The 16,725-nt window shown below is 36.6% G+C and overlaps 1 protein-coding gene across 1 annotated transcript; it reads left to right on the top strand.

Moving 5' to 3' along the window:
- The first annotated feature begins 707 nt into the window (after positions 1-707).
- Positions 708-3,490, top strand: pigh (phosphatidylinositol glycan anchor biosynthesis, class H). Its single transcript, XM_084737421.1, has 4 exons — positions 708-970; positions 2,039-2,248; positions 2,462-2,545; positions 2,714-3,490. Exons 1-4 carry the CDS (start codon positions 794-796, stop codon positions 2,783-2,785), a joined length of 543 nt encoding a protein of 180 aa, XP_084593547.1. The 5' UTR covers positions 708-793; the 3' UTR covers positions 2,786-3,490.
- The last annotated feature ends 13,235 nt before the right edge of the window (positions 3,491-16,725 follow it).

Here is a 16,725-nt window from a genome sequence, read left to right as displayed (position 1 = left end):
ATGTTATAAATCTACTGAATAGTCTAGCTAAATTCTATATGCATAAATAGGCATAATGTAGGGGATAAAGATACTAAATAAGGAAAAACTAGGCAATGCACCAAAAAAGAAAAAAATATACTAGCAATGTAAGAACATGGCACATCAATGTGCATCAATAAAATATAAAATGTGGAAAAAAGTTGAAAGTGTGAAACACTGAAATATAGGAAAATATACATAAAGAACTGTGAGAAACTGTGAAAACATGTAAAAGAAAACAGTGCACACAGTCCAAAAAGTAAACAATATAGTTATAAAATGTGAAACGTATGAAAGCAATGCAAAATAACAGAAAAAACAATATCCGTGCGCGGTATAGTCTAGTAAAGCCCTGCTTTTTTTTGTTTTTTTTTAGTTTTTACCGGGCAGCACAAAAAACAGTGTCCGCCCGCTGCTGTACTACACCGAACTAGCCGGTGAAAATAGCGAGCGTACCTAAAGTAGGAATTGATTTTGGCATCAATTCAGCTGTCCTTACTTGTCCTGTCCTGTTCTTTATTTTTACCGTACCGTTTGTTCTAATTTTATATTTAACTAGAGACAATTATCGCTTTATGCATGCCTATATAATTAGCATATTTCCATTTCAGAAAGCTCTTCTTCATGTCTTCCTCTGCGACTGACCTTGTCTGTTCACAGGCAGCTCAAAGCTAACCTGTTAGCTAGCCTAGCTAACTGTGTTTCAGAGAGTTTCCTCTTAGCTAATGTTCACCTTTCTTCTACTCTCCCTGTTGGTTTTGTTGCGTTCGTGATGGAGGATGAAGTGTTTACTGACATTAATGGCCGAGCCATTTCTCTGGACTGTCAGAGTCACTCGGGCTTCTGCAGGGAGTTCACTGTTAGTTCACCTAAAGTGTCCATCACTAAAGTGATGGTGTCCACCAGCTGTGTTTGGCTCCTGGCGTACACCGTCTTCTTCTTCACACAGGTCAGAACAATGGAGCACAAGAATGAACTTACAACTGAATAACGATGAATGAAAAATTGTTTCTTTAATCATTTTAATGATTATAAATGTAGCATTACTTAAATAATACCAAACTTTATTACTGTTACAAAAAAAGATCCTGTAACTCATTATTTTGACATTCTAACTCATTACTTGAAATACAGTCTCATTATTGTAACATTAGCTCATTATTTGAGATACTTTCTCATTATTTGAGATACTCAGTCATTATTTTGAAATACTAATTTATTAGTTTTGGAAGGTTTCTCAGTATAGTGATTTTTTTCCCATCAGATTAGTGGAAATGGGCTTCCTTATGCTTGCTTTCATATCATATAATCTTCATCTTACTATATTAAATGCCAGGTCACCTTATTGATGTTGAGGCATTCAGTCAAATATGTGGCACCTATGTGTTTTGTCAGTATTGTTCATCGCCATTATAGCTGACTTCTAAGCCAGTGGTGTAAAGTAACTAAGTATAGTTACTTCAGTGCTGTTACTTCAGTGCTTGTTCTTTACTTGAGTTTCTATTTTATGTTACATTCCACATCCAGTCCACACAAATAATCAACTTTTTACTCAACTACATTTATTTGACATCTATAGTTACTCTGTACTTGTCATAGGTAAGTTATTAATACAGAATATAAATCAACTAATAAATTATGTTAATTTATTATAGTGTTAGCTAGTTTATAAAGTAATTACCAACGAACATTAAAGTAATGTACACATAAATGAATCAGTAATAATCCAGTAATATAATGTATATGAGTCTTAAATGGGCCATTCTGCATAATCAGCACTTAAGGTACTTAAAGTATATTTTAATGCTAATGAGTAAGAATATTTTTACACTGTATTATCTCAACTTTTACTTAAGCAAAATGTCTGAGTACTTCTTCCTCCAGACCAGGATACTTCTAGTGCACAAAATGTTGATTCTGCTTCTGTAAATTTATATGATCAGAGTTTAATTTTTGAGTGGGATATAATGATTCATAATGAGACCTTAATGTGAATGTCATCCTCTGTTTTTTTCAGAACACAGCTGTTCTCTCCAGTGCTATCCTTGTCACACTGGTTGGCATGATGCTTCACATCCACTTTGTGAAGGTGGACCACGAGTCGCTGCTTGTCATCGGCTCCTTAGGCATCCAGGTGTCCTCCAGCTACGCCTCAGGACGAGAGACCACCACATTCATTGAGATGAGCAAGATCAAGGACATTGTCATCAATGAAGCTATTTACATGGTGAATGGATGTCTTTATCTATATCATATTATTCTGTACTATTTATAGTAAAATTATATGCATATGTTTATTCATTCAAGAAGGGACAGTGCACATGAATTAACATGATCACCTACTTCACATAAATGTGCCAGATTTATCCAGGCTAATTTTCATCTGCAGTTTGGGGTTTTACAAGATGAGTGGATTGATCTCTAATGTTTTTCATTTCAGCATCAAATCATCTACTACCTTTGTGTCCTGCTGAAGGACCCCTCAGAGCCGAATGCAGTGTCAAGTGTTGTGCCATTGTTTCAGGTGAGGGTGAATGCAGTGTACACATATCTCATAAAGAAACGTGTTTATTTATTAAGTTACTTTTGGTGTTTTTTTTCACTTGTTTACCTGCTGTATAAAAGTTTTTAATACACACAGTGTCAGTCACAGTAACCTGTTTCTAACGAACGTCCTTTCTTCATTTTTCAGAGTTCAAAGCCGAGGCTGAACTGCTTGGTGAAAGTTTATAAAAGCTGTCAGGAGATTCTTTCAAAGTGCTGATGACACACGCCATACATTAACAATGCTTCTGGTCATGTATGTTAATAATTCTTCGCTTAATGATCCAGTGTGCAGGATTTACAAGGGCTAGTTTATAGAACGGATACACCAAACAAGAACTTTTGTGCAAAGTTTGCACTCATAGTAGGTGCCCTTTACGCACTAGGAAGTGGAGATTGACATGAGGCGTTTGCAATATGAAAGCTCATCACTAAATGTTACTAAATACTACACACTGGTCCTTAAAGTTAGGTTTTTTTTCAGTGGATGAAAGCAGGATGTTCATCTTATATTTTGGCACATCTTGATTTAATGTACATAAAGTGTTTTTTCATGATTTTTCTCCTTTCCTCACCTGTATGGATACGGCTTAATGTGAATGTAATAGGTTGAATATAAAAGAAAGTGCGTGCTGCTGCATTTTGAAGACCAATGTTAGCGTCATGATGACTTTATGTAGTACTTGGTTGATTAGTTAATTGATTAACTTAATAGCACTGGTCTTAGACTACTTATTTAAACATAAAGAGACAAACCTTTTAACTGATATTGTATTCAAATATATAACTTACCAACAATTTAGATTTTTTTTAACTTATTTGTTTAGATTTGGATTTACTAATTATGTCAATGGCTGTATTTTATAAACATTCCCATACTGTATTTTTGATATAAAATGATTTTAATAAAACATAAAAAAGTCAATATTCTTTTCATCACCAGTAGAGAATGCATGTCTGGGGTTGATTTTCTTGAGGAGCTTTACTTTCTTTCCCCAGTAGGTGGCAGCACCACATTTACTCAAGCTCATATTATCTTAATCACACCAAGAAATTACAGTTATGAATTAGTTAAAACAAAACAAAAGCACTTCAGATATACAGACATGTCCAATTCTTAGTTTGTTCACGTTGTCTATTACACAAACAGTCATTAGAGAAATAGTTATTATAGAGGTGTATAAATGTAGTGTCAGATGTGCTGTGTGTACAGTACATTTTTATAAATAAACATCCACACCCTCTTCCTCAAAGATATTTTCACTTCCTCATACATATACCTTCATCTCCTGGAGGCAGCTGGTCACATGTACTTCAGTTGTCTAAACCAGACCTGTTCTCAGAAATGATACTCAGGGTTACCTCACTCATCAGTAATGACAGTGTGTGGAGGATCAAGAAGGAGCTGTTTTGCAGGGAACAGTTTGATATGGCCTGAACTCCTGGTTAGTATTGAAAAGTTCTGACCTATAACTTGTTTAATGCAACTTTCTTGTGAAATTGGAATAATTATGGTCCCGCTTATTGCCCTGCCACTGTCTTGTCCCCAATCAGTGCTCACATTCTAAGGCATTTATTTTTTTTTAAACTCACTATCAATGTCAAATACAAGAAAATAATTAATAGTTTCTGGGTAAGGAACTCATGCTTAGTGCTCACTGTGAAACAATATGTAGACCTGTTTAAATAAATTCACTGTACAAAAAATAAATAAAATTTGAGGGATTTAAATCTGAATTTTGGCCATTCAAGTGAATATTTCAAGTATTTATTTTCACTTCATAACCTATAAACATGAGTTTTTCTTAATCAGAGTCTTTTGACTTAAAATGATGAGTTGAATTAATGTACTGCACAGAGTTCAATCAATTTACTTTTCTTCTTAAGACAAACATGAACCTTTGAGTTTTAGAAAGCAAAAAACAGAGTTTATTTGTGCCAGTGTTGGAACAAAGTACCTGGAGCAGCTGCAGCTATAAGTTCTGTGTGTGTAATGATGAACCGACCTTTCTAACTGAGACAATGTAAAAGGAAATCAATTGTCAGTTTGACTGAAGAGTTGTTGGTTCTTCTTAATATCTTAAGCTTACTGAACTCTAGTACTGACTAGAAAAGTTTGTTTGCTTTAAATCAAAATGACTTCAACTTGTCTTTTAAAATTTAGTCAGCTTAGAATGTTAAGTCAGACACTAACTTTTTAAAGTTGTTCTGTGTGTGTACTTTACAGTGTTGCTACATAAATATTTTAAAACCAGGCAGATATAAATACAGAGACTGTGGTCATTAGTCTTTGCCAGGAGCAAAAAAGTTTTCCTGTTCAAAATGCTTCCTGGTTGTAACTAATCTATAACAATATAGCTGAAAGTTTAATGGGTCTCTGTCCAGAGCTGGTCCTGACCTCCATGGGGCCCTAAGCAAAGTTCTGCTCTAACTGACCAGAGAGCCATGTATACCATTTGCCACACAGTCACACCCCAGTGCCTCCACTACAGTCCTCCCTCCCCAGTTTGCTCCATCTGTCAGTCAAAGAATAAGATCTAAGAATAAGATGTATATAGAACAGAATGACATACAACAAAAACAATATTTTTTCAATAGAATATTTTGTATAGAATCTTCAGATAAGTGAATACTTACATTAACATGAATAATACATTTTAGAATATAGAAAATATAGAAAATACTAAAACATAACACTGAGCTTTGGGTCTGATGCCTAATTAGTGAGTTAATTGATTTTAAATTCAATATTTAATCAATCATCAGTAAAATGTATGTTCACACGCAACGCGGTTATCTTCTCTGAGCTACAGATTATAAATGCTGCGGCACTTCAGCGCATCAACTTAATGTTACTGTGATTGAATGATATCAAACTTGTAGAGGAGGAAACTGATTACTGTTCACCACGTTCACTCTCGATATGTTATTTTCTCTTTAGTTCTGCTTCATCCTCATAAAAGTTTGACACAAGGGAGAGGCAGGGCCCTTACATACCTCACAGGGCCCTATGCAACTTGCGTAGTGTACGTGTAGAGCTGACCAGCTCTGTCTTTGTGGCCACAGTTAAAGGTTCAGAACCCTTGTTTCCTATCCAGGCCTTGTTTTTTCCAACCATTCTAATTCTCAATGACCATCTGCAGCTCAGACCTGCATGTGAACTCCGTCCTCCACAGGCCAACAAAACAAGCAGAAGGGTGTGACTTTCACGGGCCGAAGCATTACGCTGCTGTGAAGAGTGGCCCTCTGACGGGATAATAGTCCCTCCTGGGGGTGTGAAACAGCCAGGAACCGGGCGAGAGGAGTAAACCTAGGAGTGATCGGGAGCGACACCTCAGGGCTTCTGAATAGACCCAATAAACCAGCAGCCCCTGTGAGTGTAAATCATAGGTAGTGGACTGGCAGGCCCAAAACACAGAAGCATTCTTCAGCCAGAGGTGTGGACTGTTAATTACCCCTGTTTATAATAGCTCTGTAATTGCAGATTTTCTTTTGTGGTTCACCACTAGTATTTCTGTGGATGTATTGAACTTAAAAATTACCTGGAATAAATGCTGAACTCCTTTTCCTTGTTTTCTCACCCCTGGTTTTCATTACATTTGTGTTTTATGTACTTCTTGTAGTTCTCTGTTGGATAAATGGTGGATGTGTGAAATCAGCTTAAGAGTTTTGGGTGTAGGAGCCTCCTGGTTTAGGTGGAGAGGAGGAACTGGAGCCCTACTGAGATGGGGAGTTGCCTTTTATCACCTGCCGTGCACACACACACACACACACACACACGCCTGCACACATTCAAATCTACTCACATGAAAGATAATAATGACACATTCAGGGGTCATGAGGTCAGTTCAAGGAATGGTTCAACATTTTGGGAAACACAGCTCAATCTAAGGTAACAAAAACACAACCATTTTCATTTTCAGGTCATTAAATACTAATGAAAACATGTATGACTATTATATTTCATTTCTACCAGTAGATCCTCCTAAATTTTACACACTGATCCTTTAAATATGAATCTACAGCCAGTTAGCTTAGCATAAAGACCGGCTAGCATAGCTGTCCAAAGGAAACAAAATCCACTTTCTCGCACCTCACTACTTAACATGTCACATCTTATTTGTTCCATACTTACAGAAATAGAAGCAAGACTTAAGACAGAGTTCAATTGACTATTTCTGGCCTTGTTGCCTGGCAACTGCTCTCAGTCACTGTAAAACGTTTTTACACTTTGTTTTTTGGACAGATGACAAAAATGACATATTGATTTAGAGGTGCTTGTTGTTGGATTTTTTTTTTTTTTACCATCCCACAAAGCAAGGCTAGTTTCTCACTGCTTCATCATTTTTACTGTGCTACATTTTGGTAGCTATGTTAATTTTTCATGTGTAACATTAATCTTTTATGTTATTGACATGAACCTATCTTGTAGGTTATCTTTAGTAATTTATGAACCAGGCACTTTTTTTAAAACTTTTTCTTGAGTAGGTTTTTGAAATGGCAATTTGTGCTTTTACTGGAGCCATTTCCTATGAGAATAATTGTACTTTTAGTTGAGTATAAATTTTCAGTACATCACCACCCTCTTACAGTAAATAACTTTTACTTCAATGTACATGAGAGGTCCAGTGAAATTAATAAACTATAACAGAATAAGTTTAAAGATATTAATACTGTGCAACGGCTTGTCATCTGACTCAACAGAAACTGTTTTCATATAATACCATGACTGTATGCAGCGTTGTGTCTTTGTATTGTAATTCTTGTGTATTGAGAAAGAAGAAAAGAAAGCGTCATGGTATTGTGTGAAATGTGTCGTTTATCCATTATACCTACCAGTCCATACAGGCAGGTGTAACTTGATGTCTGTTTGGATTTGAATCTCAACAAAATCCCTCAATGGTTACGTCAGAGGGAGATTTACCGGCCACTGCGTTCTCCCTCTGCTGAGCACAGGTGTATCTTCCTGTTTGAGGTGCATTTACATATTAGCCTGGGGCACTTTACTCTGCCTGTCATGGGAAGTTAAAATGTTATTTTTTCTGAAGTTAGAGCAGAAAATCTTTTTTTTGTGCATTTTGAGAAGGTAATAATATGAGGTTCCATATCAGTTTACCCTGACTGTTTGTCATTGGAGCTCACCTTGGGGATTCTAACTGCAGAACCTTATTGTTCTTCACCCCAACGTTCAAAATGTACTCAACCACCTCTCTGTCCAAACAAATGCATCTCTTTGTATATTATGTGCATCTAACCAGGGTGCAGGCTAATGCAACCTGAAAGAAAAGGAAGCCAGCTATAGAGAAACTTTCTAAAATGAGTTCTTTTAAAGACAATAAAATACCTAAACAATAAAAGATTTGGCTATAAAAAGAAGAGTGAATACTACCATCTATAGACATTTGTATAGATTTTCACTAACTGACACGCCTCACAGAGATGCAAATTTACAGAAAAACACAATCTATTCGTGTTCAGTGATGCCTGGCCTCCTCCACACTTAACTAGATTGTATTCACAGTAACAATAACAGAAGAGCAGATAAGACTGAGCTGCAGGCAGGTAGTAAGATATAAGCCTCATCTGTTGTGTGGCATTGAAAAACCGGTCTTCTTGGCACAAAGAACACTGTCAGGAACTGTTTTGGTAACATGATCCACTGACTTAAGGTACATTACTGCATCTGCCTTAGATCATCATGGAAAAAGTTCATCATAGAAAACCAAACGTGTACAATTTTCTGACCCTTGACTCTTGCATTTATTCTTTGAGCTGCAGGTTTGTGCATTGCAGTATTATCACATTCTCTGCAAGTGATCTTCTACTCCCACAAAAAACTCCCTTCTGTCTCCTATTCAAATTTCTCAACTGCTGCATTGTGTTATCAAATAAAACTCAGGTCTAAATGGGTACCTTGGATAAATATATATGTCACTTTTACAGGTCCTCCAGCAACATCTTTTAACCATCTTCAAAATCTTTTCACGACTCCTGCACACAGGATACAAGCAGAAGAAACAGTACAGGAGAAGGTTGGCAGAGGTTCTTCAGGATATATGTGGCTTGCTTGTTATTGGAGCACAGAACAACAAGGAGCAAGACTTAATGGTCAGTTAAAAACTAATCTCAGTTTAGTTAATCCAAGTTTAGTGATGTAAAGTGAAATAGAGTTTAATTGATATGGAGATGCTAACTTACCCAAATTTAAATTAATGAAGAAATTAATTAAAGACCTGTTGGGACTGAGTAAGTATAAAGGAGTGGGGGGCATTAACTTTTAGCTGCTAGCTAGCTATCTAATAAAAACCTGTTACATTTCTTGCTAGCTAGCCAAAAATCAGTTAGCCTTGTTAGCCTACTCATTATGACTGAGAAGAAAAACAAATTTCTACTCTGAGAAAAAAATGTTTGCTGAATTATCAACTGGAGAGATAGAAAGAGGAGATGCCCCCAAAAAATGAACTGGTTTGAGTCTGTCCATTAACTTTCCAAGGAACTTGATTATTTTGCTGAATCCATCTCAAAAAGGCAGTTAAAACTGGATCATAGTTCAAAGTTTTGGTGCGTAGGATCAAATTTAAAATAGGTTTAGAGTAAAAACTAAAGTGAGGTTTAAAGAGAGGTTTAAATGTAATCATTCTTAATTTTAATCTAGTTTGAATGTTTGCCACAATAATAATTTAAAGTTAAGCCATGATATAGTTGGGTTTAACAAATAATCCATGTTGGTGCAACCCAGCCTTAGTATCCATCAACCATGTAAATAAAGGCAATGAATGAATGACTTTGGACGTCTGCAGCCTGTGTGATTAATAGTTTTTTCTTCAGGGGAAGTCTTGGTCTTATTTGCTCTGAGAACAGTTTCCTCCTTGGACAGGAAAGTCCGGTGCTGCCCTCCTTCTGTTCTTTCCTCCCTTAGGTGACAAAGTTAAACCTCAGTGTTCAGGTTGCCAAAATTTATTTACCTAAGCTTTTTATCTAGCTCTTCCAGCCCACTGCTAAACCTTTAATGATACTGTTAATACGACTTGATCATCCTGTTGAACCTTTGGCGAAGTGACAGCCAGTGAGGCTTCCTCCTTCTTAAGTTTTGTTAACCTGCGAGTCAGTTTAAATGCAAATTATTTTCAAAAAGTTCAATGAAACTAATGAAACCAACTGTTTGCAGGCCACGCCCTGACAGAGCGTCACCTGTTAGATGTGAGGTAAGTGAGACGAACTTCTCGTCAGACCAGCTGGCAGCAGATTAGAGGGCGAGAAGCCTGCTCTACAGGTCTGTCAGGAGAGCTGCTGACAGCAGAGAGAGCAAACACACATCCGCTCTCTCTGTTTTGTCCTCGGAGAAAAGAGCAAAGCCGTTGTAAAGAGTTTGTATGGGCATGTGGTTTTGTCTGAGTCTAAACTGCCGTATTCAAATTCTCTGGTCATGTCGGAGCCTTTATCGGTCTGAAAATAAGTGATTTGATTGTCCCACTATTGTGTGCGTGTCCTCATTGCCCTGCTCTATTCCCACTCCCATATCGCTCATATACCATTGCTGATGATGACAGCTCTGCAGTTTCTTCACTTTCAGTGGTGCCACAGTGTCTGTGACCAGTGACTGAGTCAGAAAATAATGTGGTTTGCATCAGACTTTAAAGGCTATAAATTAAAAAAGGGCCATTAATAAACAAATGTGACTTTAGCGAGGGTCCTTTTATTCGTGAAGTGTTTGTTTGGTTCATTTTAATTATAAATCATGAAGGAGCAGAGCACAAACAAATGATTGTGCCATTTAATGCTGAAATGCTTATTCTAAAGCCTCGTTTTCGATTTTCATGTTTAAGTTTTGTGTCAGTTGTAGTGTCGAATCATCCCTTTAGACAGCAGTGTGATGACAGGACTGTTTTCCTTCATGTGTGATAATAGATAGGCATGCACTGATATGTGTGTCAAGGTCTGCAATCAGCTGTTGCAGAGATGTGAATTTTGGAGATGCTATGTCACCTGGTCAGAAATACCCCCATGGTTACCACATACCGATGGCATGAGCTCCTCACGCGAAGTGACATCACATGTAATAGACAATGGAAAGGATGAGTGAGTGAGGATTAGAATGTAATGACAATTAAAATGAAAGATAAGATTATTATACTGGAACTTGTGCTCTTTAAAACACAAGCAAACAAGACCATCAGCGAGAAGATATTTCTATATACAGTAGTTATTCCTAATACCTGCCGCCAGGTCGAATTCTCCATTAAATCAGATTAAAATGAACCTGTGCTTACATTTTCCAAAGAAAACTTAAGTTGAGTAGTAAGTTAGGAAATCAAACAAACAGACAAAAACAATTGTGTAAGTCAGTAAACTGAGAAACTTTCTCAAAACAATAGCATTTTAAAACAATGATTTAGTGTCTCGAAATAATGATTTAGTGTGAAAAAACAACAAATCAGTATCTCAAAATAATGACTAGATATCTCAAAATAAAGAGAAACTTGCACAGATTAAAAAGTCAATATTCTGAGAAAAGTTTTCATTATTTTGAGAAAGTAAGTAACTTGAGATGCTAAGTCATTATTTGAGAGAACTCATTATTTCGAGACAATTTCTCATCATAATAACTTACAGTATCTTTTTTTATTCATCATATTTGCAGAAACAGGCTTCCATACATTTGAGCTGAGGAAAACGAAAACCTTTTTAATCCTTTCTTACTGCTCGTAACGAAACTTGATCTTTTTGGAGATACAGGGATTATCTTAGATGTATTTGGAGTCAACACTGAAGGCCCGATCCTCTGGAAAATAACTAAAGAGATTTTCTTCCTGCAGGCTGCCGTCTCATTATCCAGACTCTTGGGAAGCCCCGCGGCAAGTTTCTGTTGCGTCATGATGACACATCCGCTCTTTCCCAATATACTCACATATCTTGAAGGAATAGACGCCGTGTATCTGAATGTTTCCAATCTGAGAACTTCTAACATGTTAATGATCACTGTCAGAAAAGGAAGGCAGCTGTAAAACTAACAGCCGTGGCAGTTGTTCCAGCGCAGGACGGCTGCTGTCTTAAGTCTGATTCTCTGACAGTGTTAATCTACAGCCTCTTGTTGTTTTTCTGAGATAAACACTTGTGGTCTGCTTTACGTCACTGCAGTTGTGTTGACACAGAATAAATTAACACTGTTTGCCTAATGTCACAGCATGTACACCATGTTCTGTATGCTGTGTCTAAGACCTGCAGTGTCAGCGGCATCTTTTAAATCACTTTTCAGAAATTAATAACACTGTCATTAATGCTAACATGTTGTTTTATTTACATATCCTGTCTATTGTTTCTTTTACTTTATTGTTGGGTGTTTTATTGCATTTTATCGTGTATTATTTAATGGTCTGATTTAATTGCCTTATTGCAATCATGAAATGTTTCATCCTGGTTCAACTATTTAAAGCACTTTGTAAATATGTTTTGAAAAGTGCTGCATATATACAGTTTATACTATGAATAAGAGTATGAAAAAAAGAAGAAGAAGACATATTATTAGACATTTTTTATGAGAATTTCTTGCTAGTTTTTTTTAGCATCTTTAGGGAAAAGCAGGTCTTATAATTGCAGCAGAACATCTTATATGTACCATGATGCACTTCACTAAAGATGTAGAGGCACTGGTGCCTTATTTGAATGTTTCCATTTTATGCTACTTTATCCTCTTACTCCACTATTTTAGTGGGAAATATTATACTTTTTACTCAATTTTTACTCCATTATATTTTTATTGACTATATTTTTGTACAAAACAGATCTTTTGTCATTTCTTGTCTGGAATGCAGCTCTTAAAATTGAATATTCTTATTAAAAGTGAAAAAAATCTGTTACTGTAATAATACTGCAATTCAAACTTGTTTTAATTAGAAATGGATTTCATTTTTTCCATTAGAACATCCTGTTTTACTCTTTTGTGTTACAAAATACATACACTAATTTCTTAAACATGTTTAAACAACTTGATTTAACTAAAACACAAAAACAAGTTGAAATATTATTACTACAATGTAGAATCATGTGTCTAGGACTGAATTACACACAGAAATTACCTTTGATTGAGATTTTTGAAGATTAAACTGCCTAACCATTTAAAATGTATACAGTTAAAATCAGCTCCACCTCACCCTAAAACAAAAATACTGTTTTATTATTTATATGCATAGTACGTAGATCACTCCCGCCCTCTGTTCTGGGAAGATAATACAGTCGTCTGCTGCTGATCTTCCAGAGAAAGGTTTGACAGATGTGTCCTGCAGAGACGACTCTGTTAGGTAAGACTGTGACACCTTTAGTGAGTAAACATCACTCAGACTTTCCTCAGATGAGCAAACATGAAACACACACACACACACACACACACAAGCATAGCATAGTATATATGATTATTATTAGGATTTAACTACTTAACCCTTTACAATATATACAGTTAAAATCAGCTCCACTTTAATCAACTACAACAACAAAATAAAAAATAAAAAAATAAAAATAAATAATAATAATAATAATAATTGCATACTTGCTGAGAGTTGGAGGAGAAGACTGATAAACCTTTCTGAATAGTATTAATTAAATTTTATTATTAAATAGGCACCAAATCGATAATACTTCCTTGAAACAACCAATGTTGACAGTTTGCCTCACATAGGAACACAGCTTCCTGTGTTTTACTTACCCACCCACCCATTCGCCCGTGGCTCCTCCCTATGTAGACTTTCTTACTCTTTATACAACATGTACCTTTAAACATGCACGTACCTTTCACTCCCAGGTGAGGCAAAACGGGACACTGACATGATATCTATTTCACAATTTGATGTGAGACTGCGCTTCTAGTGGCAGAATATGGCAGAAATTGAATATTATATTCACAAGTACTGCATATTTCCATAAGTAGTATATATTCCTAAATTTTCTACTATCACCTGAAAATAACATTTTCATTGTGTTTTCATTACCTAAGAATGAACACTTCATATTACCTTTTTATCTACATACTTGGAAGGTGAGATTGGGATGAGGAGTTTGCAATCTGCAATCTCACTGCTAAATACCACTTAATCCTACAAACTGGTTCTTTAACTATTTCCCATTCAGTCACATTCTATTTGTCTGATTACATAATTATTTATATATTTTTTATTGTATCAATGTTCTGAAATAGCAGTGGTGGAGGTAACCAATTGCAAATACTGAACTTACTGTAACTAAGTAGTTTTTTAGGTACTTGGACTTGTATACACATTCATGTCTGTACCTTTACTTGTACCACCAAACTTTCATCTGCATTTTGCATCTGATCACAAATGGGCTGGTGAAAACCAGGACACACAAATACAACAAACACCCCAATAACAAACTGCTGCAGCAGGCACAGATTTGATATAACTAATTCTCATCCCAACTCACCACATACCTAAAATTGGTCACCACCCCTTGATGACACCCTATAGCGGCTGTATCTGATGCGGCCAGAAAGTTTATCAACATGTGATCAATGCTGTGGAACGGTCCCTGTTTGGTTAAGTTTGGGCACTAAAACCTACTTGGGCAGGTTCAGGATAAGACCATGTTTGGGGTTACAATGACTAAGTTACAGAGTGATTCACAACATGAAAGTCTCATGACACATATTATGGACCTGTTATGGAACTTACTACTTTTACTAATATTGTGGTTTCACTATTCCTGCTATTGAAACCAGTACGTTTACTTGTAATTGAGTAAAGTGACAGTACTTGTAACTTTCGCAACTGAAAGAAATACGGATTCATGTGAATTTCAATTTGAATTGCTTGTTTACTTCCCAATGAAGACACTTATAAAGACGTGTTCATCTGATGGTGAAACAAACAGGCTGAGTAATCCGATGTACTCCTCTCTGAGTAACCGGACAGCAACCAGTCACTCTCTGCTGAACAAGTCCAGACACACCTTATCACTCTGACTGAAACACACAATATCTATTGTCATTTACCCATGAGACTATGTCATGTGTTGGCAAACAGTCATTAATGTCTGCCTGTCCTGAATTTGGGAAAAATACGAGTATGTTGTGCTTATATGTACACATTTGTCTGCTGTACTTCCTACGTTCATGTATGATTTAACAGTGTATGTGTGTGCGTGTGTGTATGAACACACATGTAGAAGAGGGTACGTGGGACGGTATGGGTTGTGCCGACATGCATCGTGCCCTCACTTGCTTCACTGCCACCATGTGGGTTGTGTGGATGTCACAACAACCCCTCTCCTCCACCCTCTCCTTAACTCCCTCCAACGCCACTGTGAGAACACCTCACCCCCTTGATTCCCAGACGTGGACACACCCAATGTACAGACTCACAGCCAATCAAATCGCACACTTCCCGTATGCAAATGAGACCCAGCATTGGCTCCTAAACATGGTTAACTGTCATTTTTATCAAAACTTTGATTCAAAAACACCGAGACAGTTACAGTCTGTTTATCTGTCCATCTCTGCTCCTGCTTGCTTACAGATCAAGATGCAGCTTGATAACCTGCATGAAACCAAACTCACATTACTGCTTGAGGTTCATCTTTACTTTTTATTTGCTGTACCTTTGATATTACAACATATACTTCTTTGGCATAACAGAAAAGTAAATACTGACCTACTGTATGTCAGTGAGCACATCTTCAGTAGCTATACCCTGGATATATTTCAATATGCCATATAATAAAAGCAATTTACTTATTTTTCATCTTATTTTGTCATTTTAAATTCATGGCCACATTCTAATTAGTTAAAATAGGCAAAAATCACATTATGACTGCGCCCGTCTAAATGGACATTTGGACTTCTGTCACAAAAGAAGACGGTATTTGGCAGTAGTTTAAAAAAAGTCCTCAACATGTGTATCTCACACCTGATAACGGTGCCTGGTTGTGTCACTCTCCACAGTCCCCAACCCAGACATTCAGTGCTTCTCACAACAGAATCCATTAATTAAAATCAGAACAAAGGTGTTAAAATCTGACACTCTCTATTCTGGAAAGGTAATAGAGTCGTTCACTGGTGATCTTCCAGAGAATGACTTGGCAGATGTGTCCTGCAGAGATGAGAGTGTGTAGATAAGATCGTGACACCTTTAGTGAGTAAACCATCACTCAGACTTTCCACAGATGACGTCTGATTTTCATCATAAAAGCAAACTTGCACTTAAAAGAGACAGGACTTGACAATGCCACAATAAACAACAAGTTATATGTACAACTGATGTCTTTTCGGTGTATTATTTAAAGAAAATAATAGGTTTAATTCAAGACTGCAACATTTAAATCTTTCATCCCATAACCAGTAGCTGTTGCAGCAACTGTGTGAGATGAAATTGAAAATATTCCAAGAAAATAAAACTTTAAGGCCGCAATTCAAGACTAAATTAACTTAAGATTTGTTTTGTATTAAAAACAAATAACAAAAGATGCAATGCAAAAAATAAAAATAAGGGAGAGCGAGGGTGGTAGTAACACTTTTTGTTTGAGCATCAGTAACTCAGTTGTTGCTCATGCAAGATCTCTCAGACTTTGACACATGGTACGCATAATTGTCTCCTACAAAAAAAAAAAACCTCGTGCTTGTGCTGACCCATAGCTGCTGAGTCAGCAGCAGCTGTAGCGTGGCTAGTGTCCATGCATCGGCCTCACCCTCTGCACTTCTGCTGATGGTTTGTGAAGTAGAGAGTATGTCAGAGTTTTTTTATTGGCTGATATGTTTAAATAATACGTAGTTAACTAGTTAGGTGCCGCACAGTGTTTCAGTAGATGCTTTGTGTTTTCTCTCTTTTTTAAAGTGAGAGATTTGTAATATCTTTACTGCAATAAAATATAAAATTACCATGATATATCATGAGAGATTAAGGAAAAATACTAAGTTGAAATACTCACTTCTCTGACATCAAGACTCCAGCTGCATTGTCCTCCTTTGAAACTTCTGTTCTGGGTGAGAATAGCTGTCTGTTTCACGTTGTCACGTTCGCTGAATGAGTTGGTGTCTCTTCCTGAGTCCTTTGAAAACATTAATAATCTTGTAGATGCTGTAGATGTTTATATCCATTAAACTGAGTAAAATGTCAATGATGTCTGGCAGGTTGTGAGACAGGCAGGCGCGAGCGT

The sequence above is a fragment of the Lutjanus erythropterus genome, chromosome 15, assembly GCF_056507025.1.
Source record: "Lutjanus erythropterus isolate fLutEry1 chromosome 15, fLutEry1.hap2, whole genome shotgun sequence".
NCBI lineage: Eukaryota > Metazoa > Chordata > Actinopteri > Lutjaniformes > Lutjanidae > Lutjanus > Lutjanus erythropterus.
The sequence above is the reverse complement of the archived record's forward strand: the minus strand, read 5'-3'. Positions and strand labels throughout refer to the sequence as shown.

What these genes read in the sequence shown, in the direction of transcription:
- pigh (XM_084737421.1), top strand. Translation starts at nt 794, where the DNA reads ATGGAGGATGAAGTGTTTACTGACATTAATGGCCGAGCCATTTCTCTG. An exon ending in CCGTCTTCTTCTTCACACAG is followed by an intron (nt 971 to 2,038) that starts GTCAGAACAATG and finishes TGTTTTTTTCAG; the next exon opens with AACACAGCTGTTCTCTCCAG. An exon ending in GTGTTGTGCCATTGTTTCAG is followed by an intron (nt 2,546 to 2,713) that starts GTGAGGGTGAAT and finishes TTCATTTTTCAG; the next exon opens with AGTTCAAAGCCGAGGCTGAA.